The 25,185-nt window shown below is 46.9% G+C and overlaps 1 protein-coding gene across 1 annotated transcript in view; it reads right to left on the minus strand.

The window, feature by feature from the left end:
- LOC119389947 (replication protein A 70 kDa DNA-binding subunit) overlaps nucleotides 1-25,185 on the minus strand; it is a 48,869-nt gene that overhangs the window by 18,464 nt on the left and 5,220 nt on the right. The window contains exons 5-12 of the mRNA XM_037657404.2: nucleotides 22,804-22,907; nucleotides 19,976-20,054; nucleotides 18,232-18,406; nucleotides 15,173-15,371; nucleotides 13,028-13,167; nucleotides 9,452-9,521; nucleotides 6,931-7,074; nucleotides 573-820 (exon numbers count right to left, since the gene is read on the minus strand). Coding sequence (XP_037513332.1) covers nucleotides 573-820; nucleotides 6,931-7,074; nucleotides 9,452-9,521; nucleotides 13,028-13,167; nucleotides 15,173-15,371; nucleotides 18,232-18,406; nucleotides 19,976-20,054; nucleotides 22,804-22,907 — 1,159 coding nt within the window. The remainder of the gene's footprint in view (nucleotides 1-572; nucleotides 821-6,930; nucleotides 7,075-9,451; nucleotides 9,522-13,027; nucleotides 13,168-15,172; nucleotides 15,372-18,231; nucleotides 18,407-19,975; nucleotides 20,055-22,803; nucleotides 22,908-25,185) is intronic.

Genomic DNA, 25,185 nt, shown 5'->3' on the forward strand with positions numbered 1-25,185 from the left:
CCCAGGCGACGTGTAAATAAAAGATTGTGTGGAGAGTACTCGTTGAGTGCGGACGTTTCTCTGCTTCAGCGCTTCGCGCCAAACCGCGTTTTCGGGCTGGCTGGCGTCCCCGCCGGTCACGTTGGTCACTGCCGGTCTTCGCCTGCTGCTGCGCCGGGACTACCAGCACGCAACACAGCACTCATGTTTCCCGACGTATTGCCAGATGGCGTCCATATCTCACACAGCGCCTCTTCTATCGTCTTTACACGACATTTGCAGCGAAGCACGCAGATACGCGGCCATTTTTTTTGTAGAGTAATGCAGTATATTGTTGATTATTGTTACATATGTGATGTGCCATAAGTTATGACACGGTTATAGTGAAGTTGAACAGAGCTCAGTAAATGCTTTATGGATGAGAGAGGAAAGAAGGAAAGGTGACGAGTTTTACCGCAGGAGTGCGTGCCTACGACCCTCTGCCCTCTTCGTATTTCGGGGTTGAAGTTTACTACCATTGCTCGCACACAGCAGGAGTGCCCACTTTTTAAGAGCGACACTTTCCTATATTTTCTTGAACGGAATGCTCTTACCGTAATGAGAGGCGTCCACTTGAATTCACTTGTCTCACAGCCGCATTTCTCGCAAAAGTAGTTTCCGTCCTCCCGGTCGAGCATTTTTTTGTTCTTGCAGTTTTCGTTGGTGCAGGCCTTGTACAGGGCGCTTTCAGTGCGCAGGACAGAGAGGCACCCCATGACGTTGTAGTATTCCGGCGTGCCTCCCTGGCCCAAACGCTCCTTCTCGACTTGTGCCAGGCACTTCCAGTTGGGCATTCCGTGGTCTGTAGAATAATTGGATTGGCGACATGTTTTCATCAATAATCGCGCCTAGCTACAACGGCAGGTGTGACGCGAAAAAGAAAAGTGTATACGACACGAGCGACCCGCCGCGGCGGGGCTCAGCAGCTGCACTATAAACATGGTGTTCTGCGGGCCTACACTGTATCACAGAATACGAAATAATATATTCCACTTGCTCCACGGCTCCTTCTTCGTGCCGCCGGCGCTTCCCACGTGGGGGCCCTGACGTATTTAGAAATGGCCAATCAAGGAGGACCAACACGGAATACTATTCGCAGTGACTATTCTGTGGTCCAGACCACAGGATAAACTGCAGCTTTATTCTATGGACCAGACCACGAAATAAAATGAAGCTTTATTTTGTGGACCATACAATGAAGTTGTGCCACTGGTTGTGCGCTGTGGGCCGCGCAGAATGTACCATAGCCCAAGCAGCCCACCTCTCTTGACGACGGTGTCTGTGCACCAGACCACAGAATATAGCCCCAATCTATTATGTGGACCAGACCACAGGATAAACTGCAGCTTTGTTCTGTGAACTAGACTACAGTGTTCTAACTAGACCACAAACTAAAGTGCAGCTTTATTTTGTGGACCACAGCAAAGAGACTTGTGCCGTGGTCCGTGCGCACCAGACATCGCAGTAGCCCAAACAGCCCACCTCTCTTGACGACGGGTTTCTCTCACAAATTGGAAGGGTTTATTCGGTGGTCTAGTTCACAGAATAAGCATTGCGCCCTCCTCTCTTGATGACAGCTTCTCTCGCGAATCGCAAAATTCGCTCGCAGTTTTCTGAATAAGTCCGGACCAAGGAGGTCATTTCCGGGCGTAGTACGCGAGATGGAAGACCCTTATAAGTGAAAAGTTCGAAATGCGAAAGCGAAACCCACCTTTGGCATGCTTGCTGGTCTGACATGCCAAAGCAGGTAAACTAGTGAATTGAAGCAGCAAAAAGAAGGCGTGTAATAACAAATGACAGAGGTTCTAAAAATTTCTGGACCTGATCTATCGCGTCCGGAAGACTTAAGTCACTTTCACCTCAGTACATTTGTGTCATGCAAAAAAAAAAAGTGCGCTAAGATCTGCACGGGAGATTCAAAATTTGAGCAATCCCCCCGATTGTGCGAACACGGCTACAGATCTCCCGAAGAACAGCGTCAACGCCAGACACACTTCAGTCATTTTCACGGCAGTGCATTGGTGTCGTGCAAAAAAAAAAATGCACTGAGATTGGCAAGGGGCTACTTTAGCTGTTTCTGCAACGTTTTCAGACGTTGACGATCATACAAGTACTCGTAATTATACGGCGCGTGCTAGTTTATGTACTTAAGTGACAAAGTGTGCTGTGTCCAGTGACAACTAGTAGGTTCTCGCCAATATTATTGCGCTTTTTTTTTTGCTTGACACAGGTGTACTGCGGCGAAAGTGGCCTAAGCGTAGCATACTCGATGAATCAAGGCCATAAAATTTTATACACGCTGTCATTTGTTATTATTGTTTTCTTTTCGCGGTGGCGTTAGCGTTCTTTTTCGGGTGATTTATGGCCGCGCCCATTCAGAAGGATTGCTCAAAATTAGAGTCTCCCGTGCAAACGTTAGTGCACTTTTTCACATGACACAAGCGTACTGTGGTGAAAGTGACTTCAGTGTTCCGCACGCGATAGATCAGGTCCACGAAATTTTAGTACCGCCGTCATTTGTTATCATCATACGCCTTCGTTTTGCTGCTTCCGTTCACAATAAAAAGTTTATCTGCGGCTGATATCAATACTGGCATATGTCAAAACATTGGAATCTTTCACGCGTACTCCAACATACGCGTCTTCAATATCGATTCACAAAACGGCGAGCAAATATTGCGATTCGCGAGAGAAGCTGTCGTCAAGGGAGGAGGGAGCAGTGCCTGTTCTGTGGACCAGACCACAGAATAAACACTCGCAATTTGTGACAGAAAACCTGGAAAACCGTCGTCAAGAGAGGTGGGCTGTTTGGGCTACAACGAAGTCTGGTGCGCACGGTCCACACCACAAGTCTATTTGGTGTGGGGTGTGGTCTACAATATAAAGCTGCACTTTATTTTGTGGTCTGGTCCACAGAACAAAGCTGCAGTTTACCCTGTGGTCTGGTCCACAGAATAGATTGCGACTATATTCTGTGGTCTCGTGCACAAAAACGATCGTCAAGAGAGGTGGGCTGCTTGTGCTACAGTACATTCTGCACAGCCCACCACAACGCGCAAGATTTTGTGTGGTCCACAAAATAACGGTGCATCTTATTTTGTGGTCTGGTCCACAGGATAAAACTGGAGTTTATCCTGTGGTCTGGGCCACAGAATAGGCACTGCGAATACTATTCCGTATGGTACGGTATAGGCCCGCTTCTACTGCACCCAGCTGCGCCGCACGCACAAGACAAGCTCTACGACGACAACGACAGTGAAGAAAGCAACAAACAATGATTATTATTATTATTTTATTTTTAAGAAAAGAAGTAAGGACACAAGGTGAGAAAAACTGCGACAGATCCAAGCCACGGACTACGGGCATCTTCAAATCAAACTCGAGCCTAATTATGCGGAAGAGAAAATATGACAGAAGGGTGATTCCACGTAAGATCGAACAAACGATGGCTGGTCGACCTCTCAAATTTATTTCAAAATTTTATATATTATTGCCTGATGAGTGGAAAGAAGAGATCCGCAATTTGTTTTGCCACCAAAAATTTTTTCGAACCACAGGAAATCAATAATGACGAAGAGGTGGAGTGGAGCGCTCATCCGCTCTGCTGTTTTGGCCAACTTTCGTTATGAATTGCACAAAATATATTAAAGTTAGGTAGATGAAATTTATTTACCTTAATATATGCGTGTTTTTGCTTCTGCTCAGGTATTTTTAGCCTTTATGTGTAGTGTATATGTTTTTATAAAAAACCTCAAAAATGACCCAATCGGCCAAATTTTCTTTACTTTGAAGGTTTTTATCTCAAAAAAGCCTTGTAGAAGAGGTACAAAAATTCCGCATTACGTTCTTCGTATGTTTATCTACGAAACTGCCAAATCTTGTATTTATATAACTTCTCAGTAAAGAGATATCATCGGGCTAAGTTCAAGAAAACACCGAACGATGAAAACTTCTGACGACAATTAAAAAAAAAAACCCATTTTTTAAATTTCTTAAACTTTGTCCACTTATTCTCCTCCACATCAGCTTTCACAATCATTAAAAACATGTTGCATAATGTCGTTGCACTAATAGTTACGGCCCCTCCAATGAGACTCTTAGGCAAGGATGGGCAATTCCGACTTCTTGCCCAGCAAGTGTATAAAATGCAGGCAGGATTGAATTTCTTTTTATTAAAAGGTCAGCAGGTACCTAAAAAGGTGTCGCCTGCACTGACGACGTTAATTTTGAAATTATTTGGTCACTGCAGCGGCCACGAGCGCTGAGCTACCGAGTAGGCGCGCGCGCACCCGAGATGCTCGTTGTAAGAGACGGCGCAGTGAGAGCTCGTTCTCGCGTCCTCAGACCGATTGAGTTCGAAACAGTAACACCTCTCGGGTGACTTGAACGCACGTGCACTGGAGCTTCGCTATTCTATCCGCCCTCTGTTCGCATCTTAGCTAGGCGCTGATAACACGGCGGAGATGGAAGCAAGATGAAAACTCTATAAGGGAGCTATGAGCGCTCGCTTCACGCACGCTGCTGCCACAGAAACTGCGCTGCGCCAGTTGCGATCAGTGGAAAGCATGAACGTGGCGCTCCAGTGGCAAAACAAAATATGGATTGTCAAATGAAAGAAAAGCAAAACTATCGGTAACCGGATGCGCTTGTCTATATTAGATGTCGGCAGCAGACGGCGTGAACTGGCCGCGCGTTCGGTGCGCTGTTCACACTTCATTCGGCGCGGATAGTTCTTGTGCTTTGCTCTTACTCTACTCCTCCTGTGCGTCTCATGACGAGAAAGTATAGCTCTGAATGAGTCTATTGTGGAGACTACCTTTCGAAGCACAAGAAGCTTAAAGGAGTACTGACACGAATTTTAAAAAAATTCGGATTGTTGCTCTAAATAAAAATACTGGTGTCGAGAAACCTAAAACGACTATTGTGGTGCCTGGGAATGCATCCTATATATTTTAATTAGCGCCACCTTAAAAAGACACTTTCGGTTTCGACATCGAGGGGGGTGGCTTCTCAGTGTCGTTTCATAGCAGTGTGACGTCACGGAGATACAGAAATTCGCGACGTACTAGCGGGAAATCCGTCATCTGCTCGTGGTGCAACGGACAACGATGAGTGAATTGTCGTCCAGTGACCCCGACAGTGATTTCTACGATTTAGGCTGCATGCAGGACGCAGAACTCGCGAACTCGGAGGAACTGTCTTGACTTGTCGGGATAATGTCCTTGCAGTGTGGCTGGCTTGCAAATGCTCAGCGACGAAAACTTCAAAGTCAAATAAAATTATTTTATACGTGTTCTCCGACTCCAGTGTGTGGACAGCGTGGACACTGCATACCAACGAAGCAAAAAATGTCCCTTTTGCGATGTCTCAAAATCGTGTCAGTACTCCTTTAATTATTGCAAAGATGCCAAAATTTCGGAGAGTTACCGACCTAGACATAAATGCTTTGAAGGAACGTTTAATGCCCGAAAGATCAGTGACTGTCAGTGAGACGGACTACTTGTGCTACGCGTGCTTTTGCTACCACTGCAATGAAAGATCTTCACGGAACGCACAGTTTAACAATGGCATTCTTATGCCCCTGAAAAAGAAAGCGACGCAATTAACCAGATCACTGCGACTACCGGTGCACGTGCGTTCAAGACACCCGAGAGGTGCTGCTGTTTCGAACTCAATCGGTCTGAGGACGCGAAAACGAGCTCTCACTGCGCCGTCTCTTACAACGAGCATCTCGGGTGCGCGCGCGCCTACTCGGTAGCTCCGCGCTCGTGGCCGCTGCAGTGACCAAATAATTTCAAAATTAACGTCTTCAGTGCCGGCGACACCTTTTTAGGTACCTGCTGACCTTTGAATAAAAAGAAATTCAATCCTGCCTGCATTTTATACACTTGCTGGGCAAGAAGTCGGAATTGCCCATCCTTGCCTAAGGGTCTCATTGGAGGGGCCGTAACTATTAGTGCGACGACATTATGCAACATGTTTTTAATGATTGTGAAAGCGGATGTGGAGGAGAATAAGTGGACAAAGTTTAAGAAATTTAAAAAATGGGTTTTTTTTTTAATTGTCGTCAGAAGTTTTCATTGTTCGGCGTTTTCTTGAACTTAGCCCGATGATATCTCTTTCCCGAAAAGTTATATAAATACAAGATTTGGCAGTTTGGTAGATAAGTATGCGAAGAACGTAATGCAGAATTTTTGTCGCTCTGCTACAAGGCTTTTTTGAGATAAAGACCTTCAAAGTAAAGAAAATTTTGCCGATTGGTCCATTTTTTAGGTTTTTTATAAAAACATCTAAACTACACATAAAAACTAAAAATAGCTGAGCAGAAGCAAAAACATGCATATATTTAGGTAAATAAATTTCAGCTACCTAACTTTAATATATTTTGTGCAATTCATAATGAAAGTTGGCCAGAACAGCAGAGCGGATGAGCGCTCCACTCCACCTCTTCGTCATTATTGATTTCCTGTGGTTCGAAAAAATTTTTGGCGGCAAAACAAATTGCGGATCTCTTCTTTCCACTCATCAGGCAATAATATATAAAATTTTGAAATAAATTTGAGAGGTCGACCAGCCATCGTTTGTTCGATCTTACGTGGAATCACCCAGAAGATACCATCATTCTATTCCCGCGTAAAAAGCAAGTCTGACGCACCATACAGTCTTGCCACTACAATTAGATCAGCACGGAGTTCCGTTATTTTTCCCTCCCAATTTGCCGCTGCAGAGTTATTGTATATGGCTCCATAGGAGCCATATGCAGTAACTCTATCCTGCTGAACAGCACAGCGCCATCTATGGGACTCAAAATAACGGTGGCGCAGTCGACACAGGGAAGCACTTCCGCACCTTACAACTACGCAGCTGTTAAAAAATAATAACTGTTAACGCTATGTTGGAGGAGTTGCTCACCCAGTAGTTCGTTGCTATGGGCTGAGAGCGAACGAGTAGGCCAACGCACGCTTTCCTTATACCAGCTGCGAAGTGTATGGGTCTCCGGAATGTTCGGGTTGACGTGCAGGGCTCCAGAGGGAAGCATGGACAGGGATATGCTACCTGCAGGTGTATAGGCAGAGTGAAAGATGCATATAGAGTGGTCATTATTACCTCTGTACTCGGTTACAACATAATAAAAAAAACCTCAGCTCTGTCCACAGCGTTCACTGTCCCTCCCACAGAGAGACCTTGCGTAAATACTCCATTCAACAGCGCTTGCCCATTTTCATGACGTCAATTACTTCTCGAGTGTTTCGGCCGGATAGTTGACTTTCCCGACAGACACACGTTTGTGTCGCTGGTGTTAGGTCGAAATGAGGTAGAAGGTCACGGGAAGATGGAACCTTGAAGCGACGAAAAATCCTTGGCACACAAGGTGTCGCTGGAGCCAACGTTTCGACAAGCGGCCTTGAAGACAAGTCCGCTTGTCGAAACCCTGGCTCGACCGACACCTTGTGTTCCAAGGATTTTTCGTCGGTGTTAGGCCGGAAACTTGAACGTCCTAGTAAACTTCCTCAGGGATTTTGACATCGCTGCTCAGCCAAATGTAATGTTTTAGGTAGTAACGACGAACCTTTAGCTCTTAATGTGCGTAGTATTTACACCGGCCGAGAAAAAGTACGTACGGTTCGAGCGGAAACCAGCTAGCACCACTGTCTTTCAAAGATGAAGGGCGGGCGCGCCGAACTACTTACTGTGGGCGGTGCTTACATTTTCTCTTAGGTTGTAACCGAGTGGAGTACTAGTAACGGTGATGGTGGTTATCGTCGTTGTAACAGTAGTAGGAGTAGTAGTAGTAGTAGTAGTAGTAGTAGTAGTAGTAGTAGTAGTAGTAGTAGTAGTAGTAGTAGTAGCAGTAGTAGTAGTAGTAGTAGTAGTAGTAGTAGTAGTAGTAGTAGTAGTAGTAGTAGTAATAGTAGTAGTGGTAGTAGTAGTAGTGGTAGTAGTAGTAGTAGTAGTAGTAGTAGTAGCAAACACATCAGAAGTGTAGTCATACCAATCATAAGAAAGAAGATAATTTTTTCTATGATTTTGGATACCACTATACTTTACAATAACACTGCGGCTGTCATAACTATAACAATTATACTCGGACTAGCACTGTGATTTGGAACCCACAACCGCCGCTGCTCAGATACAAATAAATTGTAGAGCACTATCGCTTCCAGCATTGCCGGTATCCACCCCCCGCCAAGGGTCTGGATAAGGCGGGAGAAAGAATCCTACACGCCGACTTCAAACGAACACATTACTATGCCCGGCCATATTACAATACTTCGATCCAGCAGTCACTGGCAGGTGCAAGCACTGTGGGGAGACAGCCGATGTCTACCACATGGTATGGGCCTGCCAGCTGAATACAGCCATTCCCCCCCTCCCCAACCCTACGCGAGAGGACTGGGAGGCGACGTTGCTTAGCTGCTCTGACCTGGGGGCCCAACAAGCCCTCATTGCGCGAGCAAAAGCAGCGGTGTCGTCCAATGACGTCCCGGACTGAGGATGTCACCTAGTCTGTAGGGCCCTTTCAGGGGCTCATACACTCTCTTTTATAATAAAGTTTTTCACCACCACCACCACTGTGATTGTTATGACGTCAAGTTTCGGAGTATGTTCATTAACGCTTTTCTGTACATTGCGCTTTAACTGTAGTGTCGCAGGAATACCCCACAAGTCCGGTATCCTGTAAAAATAGTTGTCTGAACTCCACGAAGGCCTTTAAGCAGTTATAGCAAATTAATGCGAATACCTTATAGTCTACAAGTTTTCTATAGAGAAACGCTGCTACATTAATGTCTCATAAAGAATTATATGTCCATAGATTGTATATGTAGAGTCTCTTAACATATCAGTGCGAACTTGCAATGTGAAGGGAACGTCCGTGCATGTCGTGTGCATCAACGATGCGCACAGTGTAGTCATATTTACGCAAACGAACGATAAACTAAAAAAAATTACACCATCTCCCACTAAAGGGAACCATGTGTGGATGCGAAACAGCGGGGAGATGGTTCGCTTGAGCGGGAGATGGTGTAATCTTTTTAGGAGCTGGCTCACCAGGTTCTTAAGCTGGGGCGAAGTCCCGCGCCGTAAGCTGCATCCATCCATTCAAAGCATCGTGGAACGCGAAGAGCAACGCTACGCGCGTCGTGTCTTCCCTCTAGCCTGGCCGTTAATTCTCACACAGGGCGAGCGGGGAAAGCGGTCGACAGGCGCGCGTAAGGGGGGGAGCGTAGGAGAGGATGGAGAGGAGGATGCGCATGCGCAGTAAGGGTGGTCACGCCGCACACCACCACCCGATTGAGCTCCGCCATAAGCTGCTTCGTATCTAAAAAAAAAGACATTAAAAGGCCCGGATAGGGTACGCTACCGGCATTCACTTGAGCAAGGCCTGCGACAACGACATGCACGAAAAGACAACAAAGCTGCAGAAGCTTACCATTGTATCGGGACACGCGCACTCCTTTCACAGCGATGACAGGGTTGCCAGCACCGTCAAACCTCTCCGCCTGTGTTTATAATGAAACAGGATACTTACAGTGAAGTTTTAGTTGTTCCACAAACTTCTTAGCGCTTTCAGATTACAGGAGCCGTAAACGTGAGGCGCCGTCTGACGGCGAGTTACCCATTCTATCACATAACCACGAAGTGCATTCTATAGTACACTGCTGGTGTCAATTGTTCGGAAGCGGCGTTATGGTGGACCTGTTGCGTTCTTATACCTTTTATTGCGATAGCAATTATAGGGACACTCTCAGCTGGTTTTTGCAGTCGGCGTCGCCGTCATGTCTCGTATATATATATATATATATATATATATATATATATATATATATATACCACGAAGATAGAAATACTTTCCGACGCGCGGAATCGAACAGGCGACCTCTCGCTCCGCAGCGCGCGGCGCTACACGGCTAGGCCACGAGGAGTACCGTTTTTCAGCATGCTAACGGCGAGCTATTTATATACACCATTTACTTCAGCGACGCGCTGGAAATTTCGAGCTGCCTTCTGTTCTTTGCGTTACATTCCAATTTGTTGCTATCGCATTCATTGCTTCACCGTTGTGGCGAAACTGTGACTTTGTTCTTCCTAGAACACACACACACACAGACACAAAGAATATGTGTTTAGAATGGCGGATAGAATCGTCGAAAAATGTCCCTACATCGATCGATAGCCAGGCGCTACGGTGCTGCGACCATGCAAGCAGTTGCGTATACCGGAACAAAAAACATACTACCCCTGCTTGTTAGCGCGCCCGCTCGTTTGCTTGCCTTTCTTTATATTTTATATATCGAGGACGGCTGCCTTAGGGCATGTACAGTAAAGCTTACTGAAGTGTAATCTCGCACCCTGCAGACAGTCGAGTAAGGCTCCGCAACAACAGTCCGATCTTGACAGCTTGTGCTTTTGTACTCACATGATGTCGCTTTCACTCGTGTTCTTTAGTCGAAAGTCAAGCGGTTGTCTCTTACGTCTATAACTTCAGTCATTTTAGGACATTAATTTCAACAGAGGACAACAAGCACAGCCCATTACCCTTGGCTGCACCTATAGACACCATTTGGTGAAGGCAGCATGCTCATCGCGCACTGCGATGTCCAACACTGTCGCAACATGTCGGCCACTTCGGTACGCGTCTGATGTTCACATACGTGTGAAGTCGCGGTCAGCATGAGCCGCAACACGGTGGCCGTGGCCAAAGAGACGCAAACACAACGTGGAGGCGATAACACAAGTATAATGGCTGAACTGGTCACCGGTATTTTGTCAGCCAGTTTAAATGTCCAGAAAACAAACCCGCGACCCAAAATTTATGATGAAGGGATAACAGCGCACTTCTGCAATGTGAACATGCTGCCGCGAGAATTCTGCGTATAAGTGGTGTAATGATGAAGTTACAGCAGATAAAACAACCATTTGGGCTCGTTTCAGCTTCTCGCTCGGCCACGCCAACCTTCTCTGCAGCGAAGAGAGGTTGGCGTAGCCCATTTTCGTGACTACGCCCACATCGGCAACGTAACACTAAGTCAACGATTACTTCATCGGCATGCAGCCAACGACCGCGCAAGGCTCCGCATTCCTCCACGTGTCGCTCGTGTCAAAGCGGAGCGGTGACGAAGCGCGGTGCGATCGGCACTGGCGAGGTAACAAATACGCGACACGCGCGACAACTGCAGTGCCAAAACCGGATCACCGCATCAAGGGTCCAAGGCGCCGTTTCTTAATATCGACGAAGTCTGCGCTACGTAACGGCCGATATGGGCAACATTACGTCACTTCACGGGCGAAGAGGACTGGTGAGGCACATAAGAGGGGCGCAGGAATTGTTTCTAAATGCGAAGCATTTCTTAGCGAACTTCTGCGATTTTGAGCGTATCTATCTATCTATCTATCTATCTATCTATCTATCTATCTATCTATCTATCTATCTATCTATCTATCTATCTATCTATCTATCTATCTATCTATCTATCTATCTATCTATCTATCTATCTATCTAGCCGCCTTACGAACGTAAATGACAGGTGGCAACATGAAAACCATGCCCCGCCACGGTGGTCTAATGGTTATGGCGCTCGACTGCTGACCCGAAGGTAGCGGGATCGAATCCCGGCCGCGGCGGCTGCATTTTCGATGGAGGCGAAAATGTTTGAGGCCCGTGTGCTTAGATTTAGGTACACGTTAAAGAACCCCAGGTGGTCGAAATTTCCGGAGTCCTCCACTACGGCGTCTCTCATAATCATATCGTGGTTTTGGGACGTTAAACCCCAGATATTATTATTATTAACATGAAAACCATGACACGCATGTCATGTACGACATGATTTACATGCCGCACTCATGGCGCACTCGCGGCCGTTTGGCTAGCGTGATATACACCAATATTAGTATTGCGCGACGCGACAGTATGGCGAACATAAAGAAGAGGTGGTAACATGAAAATCATGACATGATTTACACGCCACGCTCATTGTGCGCTCGCGGCCGTTTCGCTAGCTTGATAAACACCAAAATTGGTATAGCGCGACATGACTGTATGACGAATATAAATGACAGGTGGTTACATGAAAACCACGATATGCGTGTCATGTATGGCATGAGTTACATGCCACATTCATGGTGCGCTCGATATACACCAAGACTGGTATTGCGCGACGCGACTGTATGAAGAACGTGAATGAGAGGTGGTAACATGCAAATCATACCATTCATGTCATGTACGGCATGACTTACATGCCACGCTCACGGTGAGCTAGCGGCCATTTCGTTGGCTTGACATGCACCAAATTCGGTAATGCACAACGTGACTGCATGAAGAACATAAATGCCAGGCGGTAACATGAAAATATGACATGCATGTCTTGTACGGCATGATTTGCATGCCCCGCTGATGGTGCGCTCGCGGCCGGTTCGCTAGCTTGATATACACCAGAATTGGTATTGCGTGACGGCATGCATGTCATATACGGTATGATTTACATGACACCGTCACGGTGCACTTGCGGACGTTTTGTTAACTGGATATATACCAAGATTGGCATGGCATGACACGAGTGCGTGATGAACAGAAATGACAGGTCATGCATTGTATACTCCCGAATATACGTTTCATTAGCATGGTACATGCCGGATTGTACATGCATGCATGCATGGCAAACATGCCATATATAGTGAACTAGATGCCATGGCATGAATGACTTGACCATGGTATGAATGACCATGGCATGAATGAAAGACAAACAAGGCGATGTAGCAGCTCTTTGCCGGCTGCTTCGCATTACATCGGTTCCCACAGTGCATGGGATCTGCCGTATTTTTCGATATGGAGCGTATATATGCGAGGCGCGCAGCGCTGTACGTGATATTCGCAAAATGTGATCTCCGCGGCCTTCTGTGCGAATTACTGTACAATCATTATACCCGCGTTTCGGTATACGCTTCTAGCATATAACGCCCCCGCTGTGACAAACATCGCAGTCTACGGCACCGCATCTCACAGTCGCACCTGATCACCCCAGAGTGTGAGGGGGACGTCCGTATTGCTTTCGTCCACTAGGAGTACGTCTCGTTTCTTGAGGTCCTCATTAGTGGCCCGCTTCTTCACCGTCCTCACGTCGCCTGTCCACGAGCAGACCCCGATCACGTCTGCAAATACCAGGGGAGGCAACATGCACCATTAGGCTTAGCGCCGTTAGGCATAGCAACCATACAGTTTCGGAAATTCGAGGCGGGCACCACAAAGTACCTGCGACTGTGCGACGCCTTGACTCAAGGCATCGTATCGCATGCGTGCTGTCTCTTAAAAAGGTCACGCCACGCAGCTTACCAGTGGCATGATATCCATGTATAGTATAGTTAGCAAGGGGGTGAAAAAGGGAAGTGAGGGTGAAGAGGAGCGGAGATGGTAAAGCATAGCGTACTCTTGTGTAGTGTAGTTAGCAACAGGTCGGAAAGGAATGTGAGGGTGAGGAGGAGAGAAAGGAGGAAGGGAACGCCACCAGCTCTGCTGTCTCCTCAGTCTTCGCACAAATACTGCGCAGCTGCCCCAATTTTACCAATAAAGAATCATGTAGGCTCCAGCAGACGCCATCAATATCTATGACGTCACAGCGGGACGGTACGAGAACTTCAAATGAGGTGGCGCCACCTGCATATTGTTTTTTTTCTTAGCGTTTCCTCGATTTCCAAGCGTCCTCTCTGGGCGAGATTTGTGCTTTTGGCATTGCGAAAGGATGATTTACTAAATTCACTAAATCGATAAAAATCGTTTGGTGTGCCTGTATGGCAAGTACGACAGATATCCCGCTACGCCTGCCACGACACCGCGCATGCGTTTGACGCCGTCTGCAAGTCCAGACTGATCAACGAATTCGGCCAGGCCACATTGGGCACCGTATCGCAACTTGGAAGACTGCGAAGTTTAGTACTGGTTGCGTAATCCAACCAGAATTGAGATCCATACAGGTATGTGGCTCCGCTGTTAAATGTTTGCTTCTGATAGGCCCCTAAGCAACACCGACTGAATAGGATCTTCGAAGAGGTATTCCCTCGCTTGCTGCCACTATGAGGAGGGATGGCAGAAGCGGGCAAGCTCTCGAACTAAGGAGAAAATTTGGGTTTCTAAAACGTGGCGTCAGTCACTGGCCTAGCCAGGAGGGGGCGTGCAAACCACCCGAAAATTTTCAATTTTGCATTCGTATACATACACGCAATAATACAAACGCACGCACGAACATACATAAAGTATGGTTGACCCCCCCCCCCCTTCCCTCCACCCCGGAAAAAAATTCTGGCTACGCTACAGGCGTGTTTCCGTGCGCATACAGCCAGGGGCGTAGCCAGAAATTTTTATCGGGGGGGGCGGGGGGGCACCACCTTGATCTGAAGTGGGGGTTCGGCCAGGCAGATGTGATCGAGTGTCATTTTGAGCTCTGTATGCCGTGGCAAAAAAAAACAATTCGGGGGGGGGGGGGGGGGGCCGGGCCCGGTGTGCCCCCCCCCCCTGGCTACGCCACTGCATACAGCCAGAAAGCATAACAGTATTTGTGATTGGGTTTAGCTACTTGAAAGAAACGGTCGCTGGAGTGCGGAGGTAAGCACCCGTGGTCCTATCGTTGTAATTGGATGTGCCGCACGTGCCGGCGTTCTCGAAGAGCTATAGCGTGCACGAGAAAAGCAATGTAACGATGATCGTTATCTGTACAGTCATTCGTGCCTTTGGAGAGTAATGCGAAAGTTTTGGGGATCGCGGTCCCCTTCGGTGACAAACTGTTTTAGGGTCCACTTTCATTTTCATTTATGTAACAATCACTACACTTTAATTAAAAACCGCTTCTCTTGACTTTATTATATATCGCTTTCACATGACTGTGTCTAATATATATGTCGTTAATATTGAACAATATATCAGGATGTTGCGCTGGGTTCACCCTTGTTCGAAATCAGCCACCAGACACGTGGCAGAGAGAGAGAACAAACGTTTATTTTCAGCAAGCGCACTGTGTGCCCAAGGTGGGCGGCCACCTTATTTTTTATTATTATTATCATTGAAGGAGCTCTAGACTACCAACAGGACGAGGCAGGAGGCTATATACGTATTCACCACAAGAGACAAAAAAAAGCAAAAAAATAAAGATTTTTCAGAACTCACCAATGAGACCGTTCTCGGCCACATCTGGAACATTCGATATAGGCACCGATTTGAGTTTCAGCATGGGAATGTTTGGAGGCTCATCACGGCATGGATAGACGCTGGTTGCTGATGAGAATGACAGCTCGTATTCGTGTTCGAAAGTTGAATACGAGGGGTCTTTTGGTGGCTTCACGGTGTAGTTTGAAATCTCATATACCTGCGCGGAACGTTTTTTTTTCTATTTATTTTTTTCACGTCCAAACACACAGCGTGCAAAGTTGTATAGGTGGCACAGGGGAGACGTTGAATGCCTTTTGCTACTGCACCTTTCTCGAAACTGTGTTCGAAATCATTCATTCATTCATTCATTCATTCATTCATTCATTCATTCATTCATTCATTCATTCATTCATTCATTCGTTCATTCATTCATTCATTCCAAAACTCTATACTATAGGCTTCTTTCCTCTGAAACTTTGCCTGGAAATCCACCGGTTTGAATTGCTCGAGAACACGTCATTCGTCATTCGTAGCTCTAAAGACTTTCTACAGACGCTGGAAAAAGGACTGCCCCGCGCTGACACGACCTTTTCCGTTGACGTGGAAGATTTGTTCTATTCTATACCACACGATGGACTGTTTAAAGCCATCAGGGAAAGTGTTGAAGAATTTGGCGAAACAGATTTTCACAATACTGCTGGCTTTAGCACAGAACATTTTTTAGAACATATTCAGTTTTACTTAAGCTCGACAGCTACCCATCATGATGGGCACTTTTTTGTACAAAAATCCGGCATTTGCATTGGCTCTTCTGTTGCTCCTGTGTTATGTGATATTTTTCTGGCCTTCTTTGATAGGCGTCTGGAAAGTGAACTTTCCAAACAACCGGTTTTGCAGGTGTTTCATTATGTTGACGACTTTTTAGTGATCTTACACTCCTCTTTTAGCAATGACCTTGACAGTGTTGTCTCTCACATCCTAAGCATCTTCTCCTCTGACGGGAAAGGTTTGACTTTTACACATGAATTGACAAAGGACAACCATATCCAGTTCTTGGACATCAAATTACAGATTACCGACGGCCACGTTTGTTGAACGTATAATCCAAGGTCCAACAAAAGCCTACTACCTTACAAGAGTGCTCACTCTAAGCTTGTGAAACGTGTTATCATTATGTCTACCCGCCTTTCCGCTTTACAAAAATCTTGTGCCCACACAGCATCATCAAGCTTCACTAGAGCACGCCTGCTTTCTGCTGGCTATCCGCGACACTTGCTTCGTAGCACATCCGAAAGCCTGCTTCAAAAGTTAAGATCCTCAGAAAAGCAAGAGAAACGTTTGGACCAAAAGCCACCTTTTGTCATGTCTTATTTGCATTGTCTGTCCCATAACGTTAAGAAGGCCGCACAACGGTATGGAATTCGCGTCGTCTTCTCTGCGCCTTGCAAACTTCAAAAAGTTTGCCCGCTTGTGACAAGAACAAAACAAGAGATGTCATGCAAAAAGAACCATCAGATGAAATTCACTACTTGCGATCCCAACGTTATTTACGAGATACCCTTTTCGTGCGGTCGGTCTCACATAGGCCAAACCGGCCGATGTTTCAATGAGCGTGCACAAGCGCACAGCCGATCTTTGCGCACCAGCACGGGTAGCAATCTCGCCCTGCATTGCAAGAGGTGCGATAGCAAGATCTGCTTGCCTCATCTGAAAAGACAAGGTTCCTATCGGAGGCTAAGTCGAGAACTCAAAGGGAAGTCATTGAGGTATTTTTCATCGCAAAAAGTGGAGATAGCTGTGTCAGCTCTCCTTCGATATCGTTATCAAGGGATGAAATTGAATGGACATATCAGATAACTCCCGCGTACGTGATGCGCACGCGCCTTTGTTGTTGTTTTAGATGCGAAGTATCTCTTGCTCGGGGGGTATGTCACGCGGCGCGGTAATCCGCACGCGGCGTAGTTGTCCGCACTCACACTATGCATGTGCAACTCTCCTCCTTCCCTCTCTCCAACAGCTGCGCGTTACTCCCTCCACTTCGCTCCCAGCACCTGCTTGCGCTTCTCCTGCGTTCTCGCTTCTGCTCTCACGGCGCATACGTTACTCTCCTCCTTTAGTCTCCTCTCCTTCAAGTGGTAGAGCGCTGCGCGCGTTCAGTCCAGCGCTTGTCTCGGTTGGCTCCTCTGAAATGCGGGCTACGCAGCTAACGCAGCGCCGCGATATATAGCGGTTCTTGGGGGGAAAGAAAAAGGGCGCTAATTTCTGTCTGCATCAGCGACACGGCTAAGCGCCCTGTAGGGGTAGGGGGTAGGGGATAAAAAGAAAAGTAGAAAGAAAAAAGGAAAGAAGTAAGGGCACAGCGACGGAGAAGAAAGAGATAGGAAAGATGGGCTGGGAGCCGGTCACAAGAGTTCATGGACGGGACCACGATCGGCTAGAGGCACGATGCACGTCGGCGACGGAGCGGCGAAGCCCCAGTCGTTGAGAGGCGCACGGCATGGCGGACGAGGCAACCGTCACGGGGCGCCTACGGCGAGAGGCACGAGTACGTCCTGAGCGGGCGAACAGGGCATCGCGGGACACGTCCGTCTTTAATGAAATCCTCCGAGCAACTCCGCGCCGCGATGAGGGCCAGCGAATGCGCGTCCCCTCCCCCTCTCTCTCCTCTCCTACGCTGCCTCTCTCTCGCGCGCCTGTCGACCGCGTTCCCCGCACGCCCTGTGAGAATTAACGACCAGGCTACAGGGAAGACACGACGCGCGTAGTGTTCCTCTTCGCGTTCCACGACGCGAGGTCGGTAGCATGCCCAGCGAACGCCAACGGAACGCGATCGTGCAAGTGCTCCGGCTTCGCATTGCCTCATCGTCCCCTTTAGCGGGAGATGGTGTAATTTTTTTAACTGTGTCATTGCGATTGTTCCTTGCTCTTATGTTTGTTACTTTGAAGAAACTTTAAATCACCTGCTTTCCGCAAATAAAGTCAGTTGGAAGTTCTGCGCTTGTGTGTGTGTATGTGTTGTCGTCCCGTCTTCATCGCGAAGTTTAAAACTTTTTTGAAACTATACATTTATAGCTTACCTTGCTGGCTTGAAAAGCATCGTAAAGCCAGTCGCAGTGATTGTCGATCCACACCGTCGCACTTATTTCTCCACTTTCATCCAGCAGATGAAGGGAGAACAACTTTCCTGTCCCGTTGTAACTTCTCCAAGATCGTACGGCAGTCTTATACGTGACCCGAACTCTGATTGTCCTCCTATAAAGAAGTGTAGCATACATACATAACACATGCTGCGCCTCCTTTCTTTCTTTCTTTCTTTCTTTCTTTCTTTCTTTCTTTCTTTCTTTCTTTCTTTCTTTCTTTCTTTCTTTCTTTCTTTCTTTCTTTCTTTCTTTCTTTCTTTCTTTCTTTCCTTCTTTCTTTCCTTCTTCCTTTCTTTAACGTCCGGCATATGCAATCCTTATCGATCAATGAATCCCATGCATAAGCCGCCTTCGTGCAGATTGTGACATGGCGCGATTTTGGCTCCTCGAACAAACATATGGGAACAGGGCCGGGTCTCAAACTGGCACCCTCCGTCGGAGTCAAATATATTCCTTGTCATTCAATGCTATGTCATGCATACTTGAACACCACAGCTGAGGAAATGACTGCAATGACATTTGGTCATATACGCCATTCATGTTATGTCATACATGACATGCAGGTTGTGCAATTTATTTCTCATGCCATGCAGGACAGGACATGCAGTTTGTCATACATGCTTGCGCATCCTGGTACATCCTGGTCCCAACTATCACGCAGCACGACTTAAAAAAAAAAGAGGAGCGGCGTTACGCGAAGCAAACCTAGTACATATTGTTCCCAGTACACTGTAGTAGCCACTACTTATTTATTCCTTAATAATGTTTGATTAATTAGTCATAATTATATTTGCAACTCGACAAGTACATACCTAATTATCAAAATGTCAATGAGGCGTACCTAGGCATGTTCTAAAGACATCTAACTGCGCTATTTTCAACGAACCCTCTGGAAATTGCAAACGAACACTTACGTTCACGGTATACTGCTTCAACGCATCTCACCGACTGAGCACTCGTGCACCTGCAAACACTGTGATGTCCCGGACACTCTATGCCATATGGTGTGGGGATGCGTACAAAACCCTAGCACCGCTACACTAACCGAAGAGCAGTGGGAGGCCAAGCTATCGGACCCAGACCTGAAGAATCAGCGCAGTTTAGCTGGTTCAACGGGCACGAGAGATGGCGAAGGCCCGCGGCTACCGACCGCCCACCTTGGGCGCACAGTGCGCTTGCTCAAAATAAACGTTTATTCTCTCTCTCTCTCTCTCTCATTAAAAAACCTCATTAATGAAAAAGTCAGTAGTGGGTACTCCAGTGTACTGGGAACAATATGTACTATAGGTCTGCCTTGCGTAACGCCGTTCCTGTTTTTTTTTTTTGTTTGTTTAATCGTGCTGCGTGATAGTTGTGACACCCTGTATACGTATAACGTCAATGGAACGACCCCGACGGCTTCACGACATATGCATCATGCCTGTGCTCTTGATGGCGTGACATATAGATGGCATGCCTATCATCCATTCATTTCATGACGTGTCGTTCACGTTAGTCACACACGCAACTCGCAGCTATTACCGAAAGGCGATCGGTTATTTGTGGTATATATAACAAACAATAGCGACGTACACACACTACGGTTGCAAAACCTATACATTCTGTGGCCATAATAAAATTAAACCTTAAGGCGGACACGGCAAATGAGAGTCTCTGGGAGAATGAAAATAAAAGCAATTACCTTGAATTGAAGGGAGTAAGTTGAGCGATCGGGATGATATAGGCGTTTGAGCTGCTTCCAAATGACGCCGCTACCGGTGCTGCAATGGAATTAAACGAACGCAGCGCGTTCAAGCAACAAACTGTCTGCATTTCTCAAGAGAGAGCAACCGCTCTCCGGCAGCATTGAAGTGTTCCGTATCACGAAAGCTTGTCAAAGGAAAAAAATGGAAAGACACACCTCTTTACTTACCAATGTTTATGCGTATGGAGGACGGACTTCTATACCCCGGTTGGTCGAGTCCGAAAGAAAAGCAAGCTTTGCAATAAATACAAACATGAAAATGAAGCGATTACGTGCCTCTCACAGCGGCCTGCCTTTGGTCACCGGCTTTCCGGGGTTAAAGGTGGGAGGCAAACAGTTCTTGGAATGAAACAACAGGACCCTCGATAGGCCGCCATTATCGCCACAAACATGCATGGCCGTATAACCCTGCACACTGATGACGGGACAGGTCTGATTGAGTAAAGATTTCGGGACGGCTTGGTCGCTCCCCTTTAAGACTAAACAGTTGTTTCTTAAGACTACGTCCCAAACGTATAGACAATAAGATATCCAGAGAAGAGGATGTCGTCCGGCGTTGACTGTAAAGAAAAAATTGTGGGAAGTTTGCACTAAGTCGCGCAAAGCTTGGCACAGCGAAGCACGGGCCCGTCGCCGCTCGTACTCCCCGTCGACCGACACCTCTAGCTTCGAGATGCGCGGCTTCCTCCTCGAGAGTACGCAGCCAGGCTATGCACTCGAGAGCGGAGGTTGCGCGCGATGTCTCCGTCGGTGGGCGTGGCTTAGCTACTGTGCATGCGCGGCTTGGACAGGTGGTGCGGTATCTGGTCGCTAGACAACGCGATGCTTGCTTCCTATTTCTTTCTATCTTTTTTCCTCTTTATACTTCTTTCTCTATCTTTCGTTGATGTTCTTTCTCTTCTCTTTCTTTTTCTTTCTACATTTCTTTCTTTATATTTCTCATTCTTTCTCATTTCTCATGTGACAAACTTTGAAAAAAAAAGGCGCGTCGCAGCACAACATGGTCAGGAAAAACAGCAAGCCGTCTCAAATACACGAGTGGACAGCTTATTCTTTGTGTTCGGTGTGTGGTGGTTATTCGTTCCTTTGTTAAATTCGAAATAAATGCAAAGAACTCGTTCGCTTGTCTGCGAGAAGCAGCGCCGCGGTGGCTGCCGCCTAGTTTTAAACTGTACAGTGAAAGAAAAAGTCACAGTTTCGCCGCAAGGGCGAAGCAATGAATGCGATAGCAAGAAACTAATGCTATACGAAGTGAGGCTCGCCAATGGATACTCTCAGTTTGAACAGCGCTCCTGTTGCAAAGGCGGCCGAAGCAGCGAAGCAAACTAGCGTGCTTAAAGTGTCGAGCTGTGACACTTATAGTTCGCGCTCATCGTCTGTTTGTTCGTTTAGCGGCGTCCCTTCAGCTCGAGTGACTTTCGTACGCTCCGTAACATGAGCGCAGACACCACGGTGAAAGCTTGAAACAACCCTCTTCCCCTCACCGCCAGAAAACCGCGCGAGCAGACAGCGGAAGGGCAACGTTCTCCCTGCGCAATGAGAAGAAGCGAGCGAGCTCGCCGACGACATTTAAATGCGCCCGTCGTGCTCCTAGCGCCATCTCGCTGGTAATGAAGAAACGCTTATAAGCGCCGGCCGTCTCCGAGTCCGTCCAGCGGTAAAGGGTGTGTATGTAACACTCGCCGTTAGCTTCGTGGAGGGTCTACGTTTCGTGGCGTAGCGGTTAGCGCCGCTCGCTGCGGAGCAAGAGGTCCCTGGTTCGATTCCGCGCTTTGGAAGCACTTTTCTGAATTATTTTTCTTTGCGGGTTTTTTATATATACATACATACCTATACATATACGGTGCATGACCGCGACGGCGACGGCAAAATTCAGCCGAGACTGTCCATATAATTGCTATCGCAATAAAAGTGGAAATTGTGGTTTTCTTGGGTACAGAGCGAAAGAAACAGATAAGCACTACACACCAAAAGCAAAGAATAAGCGGTCCGTTTGGGTATTTGGGACGACTTGCCTTTTCTTCTGACCATGCTCTGCTGCGACGCGCCTTTTTTCAAAAAATTGTCACGTGACCTTCCGGTCTGACGTAACAGGGCTGACGGATTTCCTGCGCGCCTGGTACACTCGATATTATTATCTCAAATTACGTGCGTTTTTTGCGATTTAAAAAAATAGACATGTCATAAATTGTCACGTCCTACAACTCTTAAACAACGGCCCTCAAATTAATAATTAGAAAGTTAATTGAACAGTTTTTGTCAATTACTCATTTGAATGTAACTTTGGGTGCGGCAAAGTTTTTCCGCCTCGCAGTAGGCTGTCACAGCATATTTATAAAATTTTGTATTGTCTAAAAAAAACACCCTGTATAACTCGGTGCCAATCGCGTATTTGCGAGTGACATTACATTAATTCAACCGGTAATGTAATGAATTATTTCTTTTAGCAAACGGATTCCATGCAAACTTTACGTTTTGTTTCATTTAGAAATGAGCCGATGTTCGGTATTGGATGAAATATTTCGAGGTTGTTTTCGACAAACGCTTTTATTCGACACGAAAATTTCGCGATTCAAACGCTCCCTGCACTTCGTGGTCCTGCAACAATTTGCCCTGTCGAGTTTCCGGAGAAAGAAGCAGAATGATAGGAGCAAATAGAAAATTAAACACGGCGACAGATTGCACGCGAGCAATATTTGAGCTCCGAAAGGCACAATGACCACGTACGCGGACGTAAAGAAATCAGCTTTCACTGTCAGGCTCACCTGCAGATGGCGTTGATGAGATGGAAATCGAAGGCCTCCGCAACGTGCAGCCCACGTCATCGCCTTTCCGGATAACGGTTAGGCCCAAAATAACCAGAATATCTCTAGAAAAAAATTCAGAGCCCAATGCCGAGCATGCAGTAACGTTATTCAGAAACTTAGGCGCAGTTACACACTTTATCTTTTTGTAGCAACCAGAAATCAAAACTGGCGCACAGAAAACTGAAGCAAACTCACAAGGTTGTTTGTTTTACGCTTCTTCGACTCACACCCTTACACCTCCCCGAAATGGATGTTTTGCACGAATTGTGGCCAGTTACAAATGTTACGCCCTTGGCAATGTAAGATTTTTCGTTGCTTTAGTGCCAAGAGGAAGGTGATGTGCGCATTTGCTGGACTGACTGGACAACCGCCTGCTATTATACAACAAAATGTTCTAGGCCAGTGCTCCCCCCAAAAAAGCTGCACGCAGATGGTTTTATTCGCGCGACTCAAGTTTCTTAGATTTAACGGCTAACCAGTCTACTCTTCGTGCAAATGAACTAGGTAGTATGGTACGAAATGACAAACAGCGCTTAAGAGGTCATGAACCACCCCTCGGGCTTAGTGAGAAAACACATCTATAAGGAAAGCAGGCACTGCTATGAACAGCTTAGCCAAATCTTGCAGTCGTGCACGGCAAAGAGATTTTAGAAGAGGAGCGCGAAGTTGTCATATTCTCAGGCGCCTTCTTTTCATACAGAGGCGTGTGCTCACTCTCATCGGAGCTGCTGTCGCCTGCTGTTTGACGTCGAAGAACAGATAGCAGGCTATTGGCCAATAACCGACATAAATCAAGAGCGGCGCTTACATCAGATCCGCTTCTTGCCACGGGGTGCCGCCACCGGCCGGCGCCGTGCTTCATAGTCTGCTAACATTACACAGTATAGCCACACTAGCGCACAGGAATCACAACGGGAGAGAGCGATCGCATTTCATCACGCGCGCTCAAGGCCATGACGCGCGCTGACGTAATTTCTCTCCCCCATGCCATCCGTCCCTGTGTAGCTTCCGGCGCGCTCGTCGGGACGAGAGGAGAGAGAAAGCGTTCAAGAAAGTGCTTAAAGCGGGCGAGAAATAGCTATAATGCCGCTCATTATTGACAGATTCGAGAAATTTTTGCGGCAATCGAATCGTGAGGCAAAATTAGCACAGCTTGCACTAAGTCGCTTAGCTATGATTGTACCCTCTCACTTCTCTCTTTCCCACCCCTTGCTATACATGGTATGTTTGCTCTCTTTTTCTTTTTTGTCGCCGTTTCTATTTCTTTCTCTCTTTCTCTCTATCTGTTTTTTTTTTCCTCTTTCTCGCTCTATCTTTATTTCTCTATCTTCCCTTTCTCTTTCTCTCTAAAGTGCGGAGCTTTACGGGCCCGGCCTGTCGTATGTTGTATATATTGTCACATATAGGTGTTTGTGCCACTGTGGATTAGAGGACACTACTAGCCGAAGACGAAGTTGAAGTGTCTCGGGCTTGGATCGATGGTGTTGCACTTGTCATAGTGTGTCAACGCTACACCTTTTACGTATTGTAAATATATTGTAAATACTGCAACTCTACGCGTAACAATATGATGTCATCGCATGCTGTCCTAGCTTGGCGTAACGCAGGCAAAACCACGAATAGCATAGCCATCTGCAGCATACCGAGCGCGCACTCGCACCAAGGAGAATTCTTCTTCCTCTTGTTCTTCGATGATAAGTCTTCTTGTTCTTCGAGCGCCTTGATGATGATAAGTTAGCGCACACTCGCGCCACGGAGAAGTATTCTTCCTCTTGTTTTTCGAGCGCCTTGATGATGATAAGTGAGCGCACACTCGCGCCACGGAGTATTCTTCCTCTTGTTTTTCGAGCGCCTTGATGATGATAAGTGAGCGCACACTCGCGCCACGGAGAAGTATTCTTCCTCTTGTTTTTCGAGCGCCTTGATGATGATAAGTGAGCGCATACTCGCGCCAAGGAGACGTATTCTTCCTCTTCTTCTTCGAACGCCTTGATGATGATAAGTGAGCGCATACTCGCGCCAAGGAGACGTATTCTTCCTCTTGTTCTTCGAGCGCCTTGATGATGATAAGTGAGCGCACACTCGCGCCAAGGCAAAGTATTCTTCCTCTTGTTTTTCGAGCGCCTTGATGATGATAAGTGAGCGCATACTCGCGCCAAGGAGACGTATTCTTCCTCTTGTTCTTCGAACGCCTTGATGATGATAAGTGAGCGCACACTCGCGCCACGGAGTATTCTTCCTCTTGTTTTTCGAGCGCCTTGATGATGATAAGTGAGCGCACACTCGCGCCACGGAGAAGTATTCTTCCTCTTGTTTTTCGAGCGCCTTGATGATGATAAG

This window comes from Rhipicephalus sanguineus, chromosome 4 (genome assembly GCF_013339695.2).
Source record: "Rhipicephalus sanguineus isolate Rsan-2018 chromosome 4, BIME_Rsan_1.4, whole genome shotgun sequence".
Taxonomy (NCBI): Eukaryota; Metazoa; Arthropoda; class Arachnida; order Ixodida; family Ixodidae; genus Rhipicephalus; species Rhipicephalus sanguineus.